The following is a 19595-nucleotide window of genomic DNA, read 5'->3' on the forward strand; positions in this document are numbered from 1 at the left end:
AGTACATGTGCTCTAAAAAGCTTTTTCATAATAGGTATTTTTGGATCAAAAGGGATTATGTGGTTCTGAAAGACCTGGTGAAAGACATACAATACATTCCTTGATTACTTTCTTCTCCATCTGTCTATATGGACTTGACTTGAACTCACACTCTAGGAATGTGTGGAGTAAAACATAGCTACATATAAATAAGCCCATAGTTTTCACAATGCTGATCATCAAACCTTAATTGGATTGCTGTATACTATTGTTGACTTTGTAAAGGAAAGCAGCATACCTAACAGTTAGAGAAAAGGAGAGATGTAGAAACACAGATATTACTGTGTAATCTTTGGTTTTACAAAATTATGGATAATAAGGTTTGCTGTACTTAAATGTTTGTGTAATGATTTTTGCATGCTCACATTTTTCAAAGCCAATATGCATATTTTTAGGAAGCATAATAATATTGCCTTATTGCTACCAAAGCTAATAAGTTGACGTTTTAGCTGGCCTCATACACACTTTTATGTAGTTAGTTTCCTTGTCTTGTAAGAAAGTGTAAAGCTGACAAAATAATCACAAAGTCAGCACTGAGTTCATGGTTTAAGTGAATTCTTCCCCACACTGCTGCTCCTGTTCTCAAGGCAAACAATTACACAGAAACTCAAGTTAGGTACACATCAGTTCAATCTGCTCCCAACTGATTCCCATTATTGAATTAGGATAACTTTGCCCTCCTCCCCCTCCCTCTCTTTTCTTGTTCGCTTGTGTTTTTTTCACATTATTGCATTATCTCCTCCCTAACCACCCCTGCCTGCTTTATGTGGCCCAGTAATGAGACAGTGACAGATTATTCCCCCCCCAACACACACACACACACACACACACTGCACGCACACACAGACAGAGGCTTGCTATGAACTTGAGTTGCTGTGTGTGGATGTGTGAGTTATGTTTGAAGCGTGTAAGCTGGTAAACTCAGGTGACGGGGCTGCGATGTGGTTCATGCACTTCAGATTCTGTTTCTAAACCCCTGTCAGACAGTCAGTGCCAATTTATAGGTGTTGGCAGGTAGACCAAAAGGAGAATTAAACATCAGTGAGAATCAGTATCACCTGGAGTAACATACCATCACATATGCATGCAATAAATGTGCTATCGTCGTTGTGCCCTGGTTTGTATGGACATGACTTTCATGACTTCGTACTCCTTTCACTTTAAATCTAATGACTTGGACATTTGACAACTTTGCTTAGCTTGTTGCCCAGTGCTAATAACACAGCTAGAGCGAGAGTTGATTACCTATGCTGTAATTGTAATCTTTATGGGAATGTTTCTGTTATGTATGTTTCACCGAGAAACTTTTGCTGACAGGTGAAAGTAGTAGAGGAAAAAGTATGCTATATTCTCCGATTTAAGAAACTATATTATTCTACGTTGTTGGGCAAAAACCAGCAACCTAAATTTTTACGGATTCTTAGACACTTGTCTTGCGTGATCACTGGCTGTCATAGGTACTTTTGGATGGGTGAATAAAAGGCAAGAATGAAACACTTAACAAAGGCAGCCTTTTACAATGAAATCAAATAAAACTCAGACATACATTCTGGGAAATACACTGGAGAGATGGTGTTCCATCTCACACATCAGAAGTGACAAACTTTTCAGTAATCTTAAGACAGGGATACATTTTGTTGGGCGTGTCATATGAAGCCAGTTTCATGTTGCTTCAACTCTTGATGACCTCTGTCGTTAAAGGGTTCACATAATCCCCTACACCATCATGTCTCTTATTTTCCTCTGTTTTTACGATAGTTTTAACATACTTTTATGTTGATTAATCACATTTTTGTTAATATGTGGTTAAATTCACTCGTTTGTACTCCACCCCTGGTGCTGATCTCAAAGTGGTCTGCTCCGCCCCTGGCTCAGTGCTGTCTCTGAGTCTCAGAGCGCACATTCATTATCTAATCTTCCTCTATGTTTAATTTACAGCCTTCACTGCTGCTGCCATATGCTCCTTTTGTTTCTGAACTATGCGCGCGCACACCACACACACACACACACACACACACACACACACACACACACACACACACACACACACACACACACCCTCCCTGCTCTTTGAGTCCTTGCCTCAACCATCAGTGTAAAAAGCAAAACAATAACAAACATGACAAAAGAAAGCCTGCACACGCTCAATTTTAGCACCATGTCCCAAGCTTCAAACAAGCTTCTGTTGTCACAGACAGATGTGTGTATGTTTGTCTGATCCTGACATGATTCCTGACAGACTAGGCAGTTTCTGGTGAAAGACCTTCATGCAGGTTGGTATACTTGTATTTATTTATTTAACTACTATTATAACTTTTAGGGTTTCCTTTAGCCATATGTTCTCCCTGGGTATTTCATGATATTGATGTTCAATGCATTGAGTGTTGTATTTGCTTCTGGAGCATATACCTGTTGCTTTTCCCCCCTTTTCTCTCCATACAATTTTTCACTGCAGCAACTGAATACCTTCTGGTGTGTTTTCTGTATACCCGTGCACAGGATGAGACGGAGTGGGGATTGCAGAATGTGTGCTCATCCAGGGGCAGCTAATGTAGTGTCACTGAAATATAAATGGGCCAAGAGCCGCCGTGCTGTAGATGAGCACTCGTGGGTCTTTTTACACACAGTGCTGCTCTGTGAAGAGCCCCTATCCTTATTCATTTTCATGGCTCTACAGACCTGCTATTGACTTAAAGTGCAGCCATGCAACCACCTACTCTGGTGCATTTGGGAAATATAATGAGCTCCGGTGACAGGAATTTAAATACAGTGGAGTGGTGAGGGCAGGAGATGAGAGAGGGTGACACAAGTGGAGAGTGAGAGAGAGAGAGAGAGAGAGAGAGAGAGAGAGTGTGTGTGTTTCCTGTTTGCTTTACTCAGGATGAGAGTGAATTGCTGCGTTGTTCTACACTCACTTTGTCCCCTTTCTGCCACATTTTTTTTCTTCCTCTATCGCCGTCTCTCTTTCACAAGCTACTTCCCTTGCTCTCCTTGCCAGAAACACATGTTTTGAAATGACGTATTCACACAGCGAGACACTTTGAGTGAGGGTGTGTGTATGAGAGAGAGAGAGACAGAGAGAGAGAGAGAGAGAGAGAGAGAGAGAGAGAGAGAGAGAGTTTGTGGTTAGCTGGGCTTTCTCTCTGGCTCCAGAGGCCCTGGCCAAGTCAGCGGTGAGGTTTGGCTCCCTCCTTGCAACACTGCACACACACACACACACACACACACACACACACACACACACACACACACACACACACACACACTCTCCCCTACTCTGTTAACATAGATTCTTATTTATTTAACCCACAATTTGCCCACCCCCTTTGCCTTCCTGCCCCCCAGGAAATAGATCACAGATAATTTGTAAGGGTCTGACTGTGTCCCAGGATAAACCCTAAGCTGTTCTTTTTAACTGACTATTATACAGTACCAAAGTCTTTTCCTCTCCCCTTTTTTTGACAATGCATCTCTGCACCTCTGTCTAATTCTCAACACACAAATTCTCTCACAAATAGAATGTGCAGAGTTCCTTCCACTGCTTAACAAGACAAAGAGCCATTGATTTAGCAGGGAGAACAAGGAGTTAGGAGTGATCGATCTTCCGAAGCCTGTGGACAAACTCTCACAAGAATTGGAAGAGAGGGATTGTGTTGATGATAATGAAAATGAGATAAGAAGAGACAGAAGAGAGAGAAAGATGCATGTTGGGAGAAGTGATCCAAAGATAGAGTTTCCTAATGTTGTCACAGAGACTCTACTGAGTGTTCACTGTATTAATGTGGGCTGTAAGAAAGTCACACAGCTCCAACTGGTGTGTGTGTGTGTGTGTGTGTGTGTGTGTGTGTGTGTGTGTGTGTGTGTGTGTGTGTGTGTGTGTGTGTGTGTGTGTGTGTGTGTGTGTGTGTGTGTGTGTGTGTGTGTGTGTGTGTGTGTGTGTGTGTGTGTGTGTGTGTGTGTGTGTGTGTGTGTGTGTGTGTGTGTGTGTGTGGTGGAGCATTTCTTTAGTCAGGTTGAGCTCTGCCTCTTGCAGCCTGCTTGTTACCCAGTTGTGTGTTTGTTAGGCTTGCATGGATGCATTTGTTTGGGGGATGCCTCCCCTACAAACCACAATGCAGTTTTGAGGAAAAAGCCTCCAGCCACTTGTCTGGACTATTGATTTAAGTTTTTGTTAAGACACCATGAGTACAGCAGAAATGGTTTTGATTCTAGTGCAGTCCTAAAATAAAAGCCTTTATCTGTTGTTCATTTTCATCTTGGTCCTATGTGAATAAATTGCATATGGGGGCTGGTTTGTTTTTTTCTGCAAATTTAAGCTGTTTGAATTTTGAAATTACTGCTTTATTGTAGAACTTTTCTTGTCTTTTAAGAGGGTCGACAATTGATCCCACGGTCAGTCATTTGAATACAGAAATCCATTGAATGCACAGGCCGCCCTGAAAGGTGCCATCTAACCAATCAGGACCAAATCTAAGCAAAGAAGTGGTTTTTGACATGGGGATTGGACCACCATCAAATGACAGTGACAGTTACATGATGCTTTGTGCGATTACTTTTTTAAGATGCTGCTTTTATTTGGACTCATTGACACATGAAAAACTTTCAAGGCTCCCAAACCAAACATGCACTTTTTGTAGGGGTCACAATGGAACATTATGGGAATCAATACCTTAGGCTAGTGAATTGTGACTGAACTTTGGAGAGCATAGTTATAGAAAGTGGTGTATAACTGGATTCGGGGACATCAGAATCCATTTTCCTGAATTTGTTTCTTTCAGACTCTTCGTCTATGCTGTCATTCTCAGTGCTGCCTGTCATCCAGTGACAGTGAGAGTGCAAGTCATTGGTGAACAGAGCTTTTTATGAGCAGATATAAAAACACAAGAAGCTGGCACCGTTTAAACAGACTTCCCAAGACAGCCAGAGGAACAGAAAGAAAAGAGGGTAAGGTGGTGGAGGTGGAGGCAGCTCACCTTTTCTAGATTCTGTTCTTCCTCTACTTTTTTCCAGAAAAGGTTGTTGTTTATACTACTTTAAGTAGTGCTCAAATCTGTGGAGATGTTATGATGTGAGGAGTTTCTCTGAGTCATCCACCCTGACTCTTTCACCCTACCGTCAAGTATCTGTCGACAAACACAAAAGAGCACAGGGACATGTGGTTTAAGGCCAGATGATTGCAGCAGTGTCAGTGAAATGTGTGATCTCCTTCTTGTGGCTTGGCTCTGCACTCATGAAGCAGTTTGGAGTCTGTGATTAGCTGCAGCATGCTACACCTCCATGGAGCAGAAGCTGGCAGGCGGTGAGGCCCATGGAGACAGAGTTCTGCCCAGGCAAGGACTTGCAGACTGGCCGGGGGTTTGGAAGCCAGCCCCTTCTCACCACGGGTGACATCCACAGTTACTGGTTCACAGCTGGGCCTGAAGATCATTGGAGCTGTAACCAATGTGTGCTTGTGTGTTTGTAATGATCTGCATTCTGTCTATGAGACTGACAAAAATATCTGCGTGGATAAAATAGTTTGGGAGATGATATTATGCCTGTCTTTTTGTTGGCTAATATTTGTTGCATTAAATCAAACATCCAGTTTAATCCAAAGAGAGAGAGAGAGAGAGAGAGAGAGAGAGAGAGAGAGAGAGAGAGAGAGAGAGAGAGAGAGAGAGAGAGAGAGAGAGAGAGTGTTGTGATGACAGGATTATGAACGAGTTAAGGTATGCTAATGGTAATCAATTAGGAGAATAATTAGCTAATTAACCACCATGTTTCCCACAGACTGAGGCTCCAGTTGTGGTGGTTGATGCCAGAGTTGGTAATTTGTTTTGGACTAAAGAACCATTTCACACAATTAATGCTTATAAAGAAAAAACTATCAGCTGTCAATTCATTTGTGCTGAGATAAAGAAGGATAAGTGCTTTTTAGTGCGTACGTATAAAAGCTAGTTTCACTCACTGTAAGCGTAAAACCAGCACAGATTCCTTAATTAATACAGTTAACTCCAAGCAAGTCATATTATTTGTCCAATATCTAATATACTAACTCTAATTCTCTATTCTAATCCTCTATTCAAAACTGAGGTGAGGTGATCAGAGGTGACCATGGCCTTAATTATGCATAACTTTGGAATAGTTGGGATGATAGAGTGGGGGATGATAAGCAGCAAAAGGAACAGGTCCCACTCGAACCCACAGCTGGACTACGGCCTCTGCACACACTGTAACTGCTAGGCCATCCAGTGCCCCAATGTTTACTTTTCATCCACTATTTTCACTTCATTTCCTACTGCCTGATATTAAGCTCTTTTTTTAAAAATGTTTTATTTAACAAGGGATTTCAACTGGGTTTTTCTTTTCATCCAGTACATTTATTCATGATAAAATAATGATAAGAGCAGTAACATACTTTAAAAAAAATGTGTGCACTAACTTCTTTCTATTTGGGTATGCCTAAATTTTCAAAATACAACTTGTATCCCATACCTTAAAAAGGTGCTCAATTGAGTTTCTTCAGACTGTTGTTTATAACATTATATTTTACATCACAAATGCACACTTGCTGTCTATATTACGGACATATTTTTGACTGACAAGTAGTAAAAGTACTTTTGTCCATGTGTTTTTCCACTGTGACATGAGCGATTGTTTACTGGTCGTTATCATCCCACTTGACAGCTTGACATGATGATGAGTGTTTCAGCATTAAACATGCATGAATGCATAGCATTTGTGCACACAGAGACACCCCTACATCTTTCGCAGCTGTTAAGTTTAACACATACAAACACACACACACACACACACACACAGACACACTAATGATAAATCCATCATGGCCCCTGTGTCCCATTCTGCCAGATGCTCACTGCCTGCTACTATGTCTGCCTTGTTGCTAGGATACATACACACTCAGGGAGTAGCTCACCCCTTGTCATACACATTCTGTTGTGTCCATACGTTGCCAAGGTGCCACTATGTACACACACACACACACACACACACACACACACACACACACACACACACACACACACACACACACACACACACACGTTAAACTTCTTGTGTCTCCATTAATGCTACACTAAATCAAGAGAGGAAAGGCTTCACCGGTGATACCAACAGGATCAAAATGTTTTTCTCCACCTGGGGAGTATTTTTTACTTAATTTAAAATTAATTTCTAATACAAGGGCTACAGCGTGGTGTCACATGGAGTTAATTATAATTTTAATTGAATTGAAAGTTTGGAAGTGATTAGCCTGTCCCTCTAGCTTGCTGTTAACTCCCTGGACAAAAGGGGGCAGAATGGAGAGCATATTCTGAGTGCACATGTACCATCAGAGGGCGCTATCTGTCTATTTACTTCTCTGCTATAATAGTAGCATCACTTCCTCTTTATCAGTGTGGGTACCTCAGCAGAAGCTCCCTCATTCTATCTCGCGTTTTACCTCTCTGCTTGGCTCCCCCTCTGTTGTTTTTATATCTTAAAAAGCCTGCCTCTCTGGGTGTTCATCCCTCCACCTTCTCGTCTCCTACCTGCCTCCCTTATGGTTCCATCCCTGCCTTTTCCTTTCATCCTTACCTGCCTCCTTCTCTCCCTTTTCTACCTAGACCCCTCCCCCCTGCATTACAGCCAAATCTCGCCCTCTTACCTTTTTTCACATCTTTCACTCTTTCTCTCTCTCTCTCTCTGTCTCTATCACTCTCTCTCAATCCCCCCTCCTTGCTTGCATTCCCGCAGCAACAGCAGATGAGATTCCCTTTTCACAGAGCCCTCCTCTCCTGCCTCCCTTCATCTCTTCCTCCCTCTCTCCCTCACTCTCTGCATGCATTCGTCGCTCTTGCCCCTCAGGGCTTTGTTCTGCCTTAATCAGGAGCTTAAGTGTTGCATTCTCACCCAGACAATGCCTGCCATTCAGTCTGGGCCTGTGTAAATAGGTGTGCCCTGTAAGTGTGCCAGCGGGCATGCCATGCCAGCCTCGCTGCGGTGGTGGTGATCAGCCATAGCCCCTAGCTACCAGGAGGCACTGCTACACAGACTCTCACACACACAAACAAACACACAAACCAGCAGCAGCAGGAGGTGCTAGAGCAGGAACTTACCGAAGCCTGCCTTTGAAGTGATGCCATACAAAATCATGGACGGCCAAAGTAATACACACAGAGAACACAGGCTCACATGCACATGGCACAAACACTCGTCTTCAAAATGTGTACTGGAAAGAGGCGTTCTTTTCATCATTAGTCATGTGCCTCCTGTTATTAAATGGCCACTTTTCAATTCCTACCATTCCTACTATTTCATTTGCTGTCTTGATTTATTTGCACTTCTTACTCCACAATAGCCCTATGTGTTCTTTTCGTATCATAGCACAAAAAGTGACTAGAGGGTATGTGTGTTGAGGCTACAGGATACCAGCAGCTGGTTTCTCAGCCACCTGGCATGCTCTTTCTAGGAGGAACTGCAGGCCTCCACCCAGCTGGATGATGCTTGTTGTCAGACTAGTATTTCAGAAGCAGGCAAGCCAGCTTCCTCACAGCATCCAACCATCTGTCTGAATCTGCTATGGCACTGTACCTGCAGAAGGGGAGAGGTTGACAAACAAACTCTATTACGAAAAGGCAAAAAACCTGCTAGAAAAGGCCAGATTGTAAACAGCAGTTTAAAGCCTTTAAAGAAGCTTAGTAATGCACATCCACATGGCCTTTCACTGAAATGTTTTATCAACTTTGAGCACACAAACAGAAGGGAGGACAGAAAAGATTAAAGAAAAAGCGATGTACATAAACGTACAGTAGGCAGACAGCTAGTGACACATAAGAAAAAAGTGAGCACACACTCTCCCATGCTATCTATCCTCCTCAGATGGCCATTTGGGCTTGTTAATCTATCGCCTGGTAACAAAGACAGCCTATCAACGACAGCCACGCCCCTCTGCACATGCTCATAGAGGGGGGCTCATTTGGATCTTTGAAGGGAAAACGCGCACACCACACCAAAATACATGCACACGCACTCACACTTACACACACAAATCCTGGCCTGTCATTGCTCTTCATTGTTTGGCTGCGGTTGCTTTCTCCTGGTGTGACTGCCAGCAGATGGCTAGCACTGAGCTGTCAGAGTCAGCCTGGGGCCCACACACAGACACACACACAGCCACACACACACACACACACACACGCACACGCACACACAAACAGAAACAGATACACAATGAGAGCAGCACTCACTCATCCATAGAGTGTCTTATTGCACACCCAACATATGCACTCTGTCCACTGAATGATGCACGCATTGGCTCTATAAAACTGTGTGTTACGGTATGTATAATCTAATAATCTGTGTTTTTCATACACACACAATTTTTAACACAGGCTCCCATAAACTCTGCAGCGGTCTATCTACAGGTGTCCATCATGACCTGTCTCACTGTAATGACTGTAATCTCATAAAAGAGCCGACTCAATGCATTAGCATGTGTAAAGGCCATTGTGTTTTTGGTTTTGTGCCTGTGCACAAGTAACTGTTTGGGTCTGACGTTTGCCACCACCACTTGCATGCCTGTGTCTTTGTGTGTGTGTGTGTGTGTGTGTGTGTGTGTGTGTGTGTGTGTGTGTTTAAGACAATGTGTAGCAGAAGAAGCAGGTGTCAGGCCTAATGGAGTGTGTCGTTGCAGTGCAAAAGCAGCTGCTGCAGCCCAGGGTCATACGGGTCAACCAGAGGTGAAGGGTCAGGGTCGGGGTGAGGAGTCAGCAGTAGCTAAACGACATTCCTCCACTTGCTAATCATAGCCTGATGAATTGCTACAAAGTGGCAGCTGGTAGACAGGAGGTGTGTGTGTGTGTGTGTGTGTGTGTGTGTGTGTGTGTTTGTGTACGCGTGTATGTGGATAGAGAAAAGAAGACAGAGGAGAAGAAAAAGGGAGGAGGGGGCTATACATTGCTACTAATCTCACACACACATTCACTCAGGCAGGCAAAGAGAGCGAGTATTGACTGAGCAGTCCTGTGATCCTGAAGGAGCTGTATATCAGACAAGACAGGCACAACAACACAGGCTTTTGTCAACGTCTGAAACTCCACACATGCACAAAAGCTCAACGCACACCCAAAGGGGCACATGCATGCATCGTCATCCTCTATCTCTTTCTAACTCACACAAACATTTGTTGTGTCTGCAGAAAACTAGGACTAATGATGGGCTTTGTGTTGTGTGTGCTCACTCAGCTGCCCCCTGGACACACTTTACCCACCCAGCAGAAAAGAGCCCTTTGTGCCACTCTCGCTCTCTTTCTCTGTATCTCTCTCTATCTTATTCGCGCTGTCTCCCCACTTTCTTCACCCTCTGGAGAATACAGTTGTTTTGCTGTGCTCTGCTTTACACACTATATTACCTGTATATATTTTCCTGGGGCCTGACAACAGATATGAGTGCAGCAGTGTTTTTGGCTGACACCAGCTTTTCAAATTTGCTGGCAAATGGAGCAATAAAGTCAATACATAAAAAATGACATTTTGATGCAAACACAGTTAACATTGAAGATGTTAGTATTTCCACTGCACCTTTGATATCAAATCATAAATCATGGTGGAAAAAAATGACAGCAGACTAAGCAACCTCTGCTTACCTTAGCTTAGCAGAAATATATTAGCACAAAGGAAAATACCATACTGAAAACTGATTTATTGGAGAGTAGGTTGAGATATGTTACAGTTTGAAAAGTCTTCACCATGTTTTGTTTTGTGGTCTTGGAGTGTGTTTATGATTAGTGTGCATGAATAAATGCACCCATGCACACATAAATACTCTTGGCTTATGTGCTTGAGCAATAAGTATCATTTTCAGTTATTTTTTGAACATGCCTAACAGGCACTTGTCTCTATCTGTTGCACAAACATTTCATAAACTAAAAATCAGTTTTTTGAGTTTTTTTTAAAGAATGTAAGCATAATTGTTTTTGTTTGTTGTTGCATTGGTTGCAGGTTCAACTCTCTTCCTTGACAATATTTAGTGCTTGTCATCCCCCACTCTCTCTCCTCATCCTTCCTGTCTCTCCAGCTTCCAATAAAGCTAGATATTTGATTATCTCTGCCATAATCCTAGTGGGAAAATAAATATACTTTATAGACACTGGCAGTTTTACCAATCTCTAACATTTGAAAAAAAAAAAAGCTTTGTGCAACAGTTATGATGAATGAACAGTAATTTACACCATTCCTACTGTGCTGACAAGTCAGAATAGGTCGTTTCTGTGTTAGAGGCCGATAGGAATGTCACATTATGGTGTGTGTCTGTTTAATATAGCGTTTCAGTAAAACACAAACACGCACACACACATGCTGCTGTTTTCTTTGATTTTAACAGCCTTTCAGTCTCCATCAGAACGGTAATCTTCCTGTCCACTTATCCCTCTCCTCCTGATTTATATCCCTCTGCCTCATATCTAAATGCCATCGAGCAGAGCTGAGAGCAGATGAGATTTCTGTTCATAATGTCACAGTGCTGCCCAGAGGAGGTTTTATATTGACCCAAGTGTCTGTCAGCAAACTTACCTCTACTACTACATGTTTACATATAGCCAGAAGCAGCTCGCATGCATGCTGTTACTTCCAGAAACAGTAGAGTCCTGCCCTTTAGTGATAATGTCAAACTAAATACAATTTAAAATGAGTGGATTTATACTAATTTTACATTGATTATGATCAAGGGCTGAAGGCAATCACACATAATTACTAGGCTTACAAACAGCAATAACCACCATTACAATGTGCAATTCTAGTCTTTGTGACCCCCCTTAACCTTTTTCACACATAAACACACACACAATTTGATTCTGGACCCCAGATATCCTCATTTCCTAGTTAAACTAAAAGACAAACGTTGTGTGTATTTGGGTGTGTGTTTGGATATAGTTAGTGATGCACTGAAAGCAGCCGGTCAAACGGTCAGCTTGTTTTTGCTCTGACAGCAGAGCCAAGCAGGAAGGAGTCAATCGATAACACTTACCCTCTTCCTGTTAGAGTTCCCTACAGACTTGGGAGAAAGATGCAGCCCTGCAGTCGTCACCAGCTTTGTGTGTGAGACTACCTTTCTACACACTTTTTGCGTATAGCATTGTGTCTGACGTTGAATAAAAGTGAAACCTTTTTTTGAGTTTCATGGTAAAATGTATTGACGTTCAGCCGAGAGCTTCAGACCCACCTGCATGTTTAAACAAAATTTCTGTTCATGCAACCTTCAAATATGACTTTAGTACACAATTGAATGATGAAAATGTATCTGCATAAATCGTACTCCTCACAGCTCCTGCTCCTTACACTCCATGCCCCACTGATATTGGAAGGATGGGGTGATAGTGAGACATGGCTTATTCCTCCAATATCCAGCACTGCTTGTGAGAAATATAATAAGGCTGATTCAGGCTAAATATTATTACTGCTTATAATGTTTGCTTAGGTATTCCTTTGGGCAAGTATCTGTCTATATCTGACTTGCAACAAGGTCATTCTCTGCATCAATTCCAGTGTGGCAGGTATGCTATAAAGGTTTTTTTTTTGGAACATTACAGAGGGTTAAATCCATTGATTTTGCAGTTTTTTGATATTTTGGGATGGCTGGTAGAGGAAAATGCATAGACTTTAAATAATAGATTAAATATTGTGTTGCTGTAGGGTCAGTATTTAAGCTGGGAGTGTAAATTGTTGAGTCAAAGAAATGCAATTATTTCCCGTTATTTGTACCAGTTGTCACTGTAAAAGAGGAGTCCCATCGAAAAGAATAATAATTCTTTTTGAAGGATTTCTTTTTTACTTCTTCTTTAATATATCTTACTGTTTCTATCATTCATGTTCTTCCCTTTTATGTCTGTTTAGTTTGTTAGTAATTCAACCTCTTAGTTTCATCACACTGTCTTTATGCTTGTTTTAATTTGCCTGATTTGTTTATTCTCCTGTTCTTTTTTTCTCAGCCACTGAACGTTTGCACTTTGTGCTATTAAAATAAACTTAGACTTAGACTGAACTTTATTGATCCTTTTGGGATGACTCCCTCAAGGAAATTTAGGTTCCAGCAGCATATACAATAACATGTAGCAGGTAACAAAAAAGTAACAATATAAAGAATAAGATAGGATAAATAATAGAAAAAAAAAACGTGAAAATATACAAAAAATATGCATGGAGGAAGCATGAAAAGAAAAAAACAAATACAAAAAAGGCTATAGACAATGATTATTATTGCGATTATTGCACTTGGTTGAGATTATTGCACATACAAGTGAAAGTGTCCATGTGTTATTGCACAGTGAGGGTAGAAGGAAAGACGCTCCTACTCCTACCCGTCTGTCCCGTGTGCTCTAGTCCTCCTCCCCCCAAGTGAGGAGTTGTAGTGCGTGATGGCATGATGGACAAAGGAGTTCTTAAGTCTGTTGGTCCTACACTTGGGAAGGAGCAGTCTCTCACTGAACCGACTCCTGTGGTTACTGATGACTGTGTGCAGAGGGTGGCTGGCATTGTCCATAATATCCAGAAGTTATTACATAGTTACAGTATATTATTGTCATGATAATAAGATTGTACTAGTTACGCCATGCAGGCCTCTTAAATTCACTTTATCACAGTAAATGTCGAAGTCCTTAACAAGTATTGAATAGTCAGCGGGCTAAAGATGGCTTTTTGAATAGTGTTCATGCATGTGTACCTCTGTGTATTATTCCTTATGTATCTTGTCTTCTTGTGTCTATCCAGCTGCCCTCAGAACATCCTTAAGTACGAGGTTTACTTCTGTCCTTCTGCCCTTGAGTGACCTAATCCTGACCTGTGTTTGGGCCCTGGGCCTCATCATGACTAATGTATAGTATAGGTTTACGTGTGTGTGTGTGTGTGTGTGTGTGTGTGTGTGTGTGTGTGTGTATGACCTGCACAGGGTGGCAGGGTGTAATCTACACCCGGGGCCAAGACAGGACTGCAGCAAAGTCCATCCAGGCAGAAAAAGCAAGACATCAGCCGCAGGGTGGAGAGAGGATGATGGAGAATGAAGGATGAAGAGAGAGAGAGAAAGAAAGAGAGAGCAGCCCAGAGAGTAAGAGGAAAGGTTGGAGAGAGAGTGGGAGAGAGAGTAATGGACAAAGAGTAGTAAGGCTCTCCGTGGAAGAGAGATGTCAGTCTGTGTCAGTTCGCTCCACTAACTAGCCTGTAGCAGGGGAAACAGATCTCTCCCTCCCTCACTCTCACACTTTCTTGCATTCTCTCTCTCTCTCCCCTCCCACACCATCTCTATCTACTCTGTGCTCTCATATCTTTTGGTGATAGCTTTTCTGCCTCAGTTGAGAGAAGCAGAAACACTCCACAGCTCAAGGGAAAACAGCAAGACTAAGTAAAAGACCAAACAGTGAAACCAGTCTTCTCTAAAAAGGCAGGCAATGTATGGTGCAGGTCTCCTACTGATCACACTTTGGGTGAGTGAAACCGGGGCTGCTTGTAATGCTGTAGAGTGAAGCCCTGAAGGCAGGCCATGCTGCGGGCTCTGCTGCAGCCTCCGTGTTTTGAGGAGGGCAGCACACAACTCTTCAAACACAGAGGGGATCAAATCTTCAAATCCCCTGGAAATGTCAACCACGTTTGAGGAAATGTCAGAAGAGCTGAGAACACACGCAAACACGCCGGCCTAACAAGTGCACGCTCACACACACACACACACACACACACACACACACACACACACACACACACACACACACACACACACACACACACACACACACACACACACACACACACACACACACACACACACAGACAGACAGACAAACACGCAAGCGAACACGCACTCTGCATCATGGTAAGAAAGGCAACGTGATATAGGGCAGTCACATCCTGTGGGTAAATCGGCTTGGTCTCCTTCACTCTCCTACATCCCTGGAGATGCACTTTTTCATATTGCCTATGGGGGACGTTATTCCCAATGAGGCTGAACATGTGTTCTGTGGCATTTTTGCATGAATAATCTGCCTCTTTCCAACTTTGTTATGTAAAACGATGTCACAAAGTAATGTTTAACTGGTTATGCCTCTGAAGTGAAGAAAGGAAAACAGCTGAAATTGGCACCGGAGGGAAACGGAGAGATAATTAGATAATCAAGAATTAAAGGTCTTTTAAAGCACAATCTTAGCTGACTCTGTACCCTTTCAAGGACCAATTCATTATTATCTGCAATAATTAGGTGCTTTTTGATTACATTTATTCTTCCTGTAAAATTGATAATATTAAACACTTTGTGATCATTCATTCAGGATCTAGACTCATCAGATGCAGATCCTTTGTCGCGTCAAGTGATCTCATCTGTAGCCGATGACATCATCCGTATTCCTATTGATCCGTGTGTACCCCCGCTGACTAACTTACCGACATCCTTAAGTGTATTTCCTGTCGAGACTGTCAGCAGTGTTTATGGATGGCCCTGCCCTCCAGTGACACTGCACACAAACACACTCTCACATTTGTACCCACCTCCTCTTCATATCGACGTTTCCTCTTTGACTCTGTCCTCCTCCTTAATGAATCCAGGAGGTGTCGAAGTGCAGATGTTGTGCTGGGCTGAACTATCGACAGGCATGGCTGTGATGAGAGTGATTGTCCCTGAAGAGGATTGCTTAGGTCACAGTGACTGGTGTGGGAAAATGAAAGAGAGTTATTATAAGACGGTGTATGTGTTTTAGGGTGATGTGCATGTGCAGCACCCCATTGCTGCTTGTGTGTCACTTTGAGGAAGTGATATTAAATCCAGTAGGTTGCTTGTGCGCAAGATGGTGTCAACACTGGTGACAGTTGAGATGTGGGCCATGCAAATGACTGGTGAGGTTGTCTTGGCTGATAAGACCCTTTTCTCTTACGACACTCAGACAAGCACGGAAACACTCACAGATTACCTTGTGCAGGCCCGCAGGCTGTCCTGACTCTCTGTTTATCTGCAGCTTCATATCAAGATCTGTACTCAGCTACTAATGTCTTGTGATCCTTTGAGGGCATAGTGTGCTGTGTGAAGCTCTCTTCTTGTCCTGCTACATCATCCATTACTAACATCCTCTTTACCGATTAGAGGAGATAATGCTGAACCCTGGAATTAACCTCAATTAGTCCTACCTCTGTAGATCCTCCTCATTTCACCTTCGGACTCCCGTGCAGTATCTTATTAGTCCTGCCCTTTCTGTTACATTCAGAGGACATATATATCCACGAGTGTAGTGAGCTACTAGTTGCAAACTCTAAGTTCAGGTAGCATCATAGCTTAATCAGTGAGTCAATCACTTTGATCTAAATCTTAATGACCATGAACTCATCGCCGTAAAAAAAAAAAATATATATATATATATATATAAATAAAGTATTCCGATATGTTAAGTATCTCTGACTTTGGAGAGCCCCGTGAGGTGGAACATTTTATCATCATGCGTTGCTGTCTTTCATATTTACTGATGATCCCCTGACATTACAGGTAGGATCCCCTTTAGGGTTTCTTTGGCATTTTGAATTAAACTTTATCATAGAAGCGGATTGTCATTTCTTGCACTGGCGTTAGCATTTAGCTCAAAGCTTTGCTGTGTTTGAATATATCCCTCACAGAACTGCTAGCACATTTGTGCACTTTGTCTTGCTAGCTATCAACTCGAGCAAACTGCGCTACTGTGATGTGAAACACAACAAACTGTGAGAAATTGTGCCTCATCCTAATTATAGGAATAAATGAGTCATTTGAGAGAAATTGTAGGGACATCTAAATGTGTAGCATCAAATCTTGGCAACCCTGTTTGTTCTTTAAGGCCAGTGTGTTTCATATTAGTCACCACCATCTGTTTTCTTTGGCTTTGAGAAGCATCAATGATTCTCAGTGATTTAATACTAAAGACTCACAGCCCTGACCTGCTGGAGCAGGCTCTACACTTACTTTCCTCTCTGCAGCCTTGTTTTCTCTTTCATGATTTATTATCGAGTAACGGGAATTGATGAAAACAAGCTTCTCTAATGTGCACTTTACACACACACAAAAAACCCAGAGATGAAGGGGAATAAACAAAGACAGCAAAGAGGATGATAGAGAAAGTGAGAAATTGAATAGTTTAGGAGACCTTTAGTCATGTTTGTCGTGTTTGTGTTCTGGAGTAAAGGTAATCCCAAGCTCAGACATGACTGTTTACCTGCTTACAACCGACGTGTTGGGGATTGAGACTGGGGAGGCACACCCAATGCAGTGATGATAGGGATAAGATAAACAGGGACAGTCAACGGAGTGAATATATAGCGGTTAAACACACACACACTTTTAAGAGAATCCCGATACTTCAGTGGCATAGCCATTATGGAGAGTGCGTGGGAGAGGTGGATCGTTAACTCGCACAAAGGGCGAGTTTATTGTTAAGTGAGGTCTGTTTAAAATGGTTTTTAACTGCTTTTCAACTGCGGCAGCTGTCTGGGCTTGAAGAGAGGGCAGGTGGGCAGGTCTGAGGGAGGCAGTTAAAAGAAACTTCCCACCTTAATAAAAGAAAATCCCCTGGCCAGCAGGTGGATTTACATATAGGCTAAAAGCCAAAACACTAAAGATTTTTGTGTCATAGCTACTGTTGCGGTTTGCCCACTCAGTCTGTTGCGGTAAGTTGATGCTGACAACACCTGCACTTGTGTTTGAATATAAGCACACACAAAATCAAAAGAGAAAAAAGGCACTAACTACTCCCCCTCCCTCGGCTCCTCCTGAGAAGTCATTAGTAATGTGTCTGTGTGTTTTATTTTTAGCAGTGTGTGTTTACTCGGGGCCTCAACAGTCTTCAGGGCCCCTTCCTCTGCTCTGTCGCTCTGTGTCTCTGTCTGAAGCTGAGAGCTATGTATATTTCATAAGCCCAGGGTGCCTTTTTGTCTTAAGATGTGCTGCACCTCCCCTGCCTGTCTCTCTGCTGCTCGTCAATGGAGGGAGCCATCTCAGGCTCTTTTAAACTCTCCTCCTCTTCTCTTTTTTTCTCTCCTTTTCTCTCCTAGCTGACAGCCACCCTCTGCCTCTCCCTTTGCTTTCATGGTCAGCTTGTCTCTCTCCTAAAGGCTCGTCCCTCTTCCCTCTTTCTGCTATTGTGGGGAGCAGAGCAGAGCACATCCAAGCAGACTTGGGCTGTCAAAAAAAAACAAAAAAAACAAAAAACCTCTCTCTCTCTCTCTCTCTCTCTCTCTCTCTCTCTCTCTCTCTCTGTCTTTGATTCTGTCTCTCTGCCTTTCTGCTTTGTGGTTCTGTCACTTCTAGGAAAGGACACTTTTTCACCTAGTGCTGCGTCCCCTTTAGTTGTTGTCTTTTTATAGATGAAATTTGTGACAGCAGCTAAAAATGGTTATAGTAGCCATCAGGCTACAACAGCAGCTAATTGCTATATTTACAACAACCAGTGTCTATTTATTGTTTAGATGTGTAATAACAGTATTAACTTTGAAGCCCTAATAACATTGATTAAATAACATATTCAGGGTGTTGTGTGGGTAGGTTCCAAATCTGTAGCTTGACATGTGGATAAATGGTGTTAAGGACTTATATTTAATGCCTCATTTATTTAGCCTCAATTCTTCATTCTGTATTAAATGATATTCATGTATTTTTCTTTCACAGATGTGTACAGTGATTGAGATTGCAGCCAGTAAAGAAGCTGACACTGGGTCTTCACAAACTGCTGCAGGTGACCACACTGCTTCTCACCCAGTTACCTCGGAGCCAGAGAAAGCCAACCGAGCTGAAGGCCCTGCTCCCAGTGAGTACACCACATGCTGGACTAAAATATTATCTTCTTGAAGTCTTGAATTTAAATATAAAGGGATCTAAGCAGAAATCCAGTACTGTATATCCTCTAAAAATGTCTCTTTAAGTCTTGACTGTCCACAATGAGGAAAGTCAATGAGTGTGACACACGAGTCCCGCTGGCTGTCATGTTGTCTGAGCTGTCTCTACATCGTGTTTACATAAACTTGACTGCCCGCTGGCTCATCCCCTTGAGTATAAATGTTGTTTAAGTGAGGGATTATAGAAAACAAGAATAACATACTCTACTCACTGCTCATTTAAATGTCGCATCAGCGTTTTCAGACCATGGCCATTTCATGCAATTTTACATCCAGTGTGAAGCTACGAGCAAAATAAACAGTCCTACCATTAAATAGTAAATAAACTTGAGCTTGTTTAGCGCTTTTCTATTCTTCTGACTACTCAAAAGCGCTTTGAGTAATAATAATGTAATCACTATTTACAGCCCTAGTCTGGAGTGTAAAAACGGTAACAAATGCAGTTATTGTTGTTTTTCGATGTGCGTTATTTATTGTAGTTTTAAGTTCACGGATTGTGTCTGATTTCCTTTTTGCGATGTAAAAGCGCTTTGAGTAGCGCTTTTACATCGCATGGTCACACCTATCCATTCACACACTGATGGTTGTTTGCTATGTATATTGACCATCAGAATAAACTAATCATAAGAATAAGATTAAGCACATTCACACGCCCTGGAGCAGCAGGAGGAAGACACCTCGGACATGTTGCTT

The 19595-nt window shown here is 42.3% G+C and overlaps 1 protein-coding gene across 2 annotated transcripts in view; it reads left to right on the top strand.

The window, feature by feature from the left end:
• Window positions 1-19595, top strand: part of gse1b (Gse1 coiled-coil protein b) — a 154704-nt gene that overhangs the window by 32018 nt on the left and 103091 nt on the right. For both annotated transcript variants that reach the window (XM_079338978.1, XM_079338979.1), the window contains exon 3: window positions 18676-18814. In XM_079338978.1, the coding sequence (XP_079195104.1) occupies window positions 18676-18814 (139 nt within the window). The remainder of the gene's footprint in view (window positions 1-18675; window positions 18815-19595) is intronic.

This window comes from Symphodus melops, assembly GCF_947650265.1.
Source record: "Symphodus melops genome assembly, chromosome: 3".
Lineage (NCBI taxonomy): Eukaryota > Metazoa > Chordata > Actinopteri > Labriformes > Labridae > Symphodus > Symphodus melops.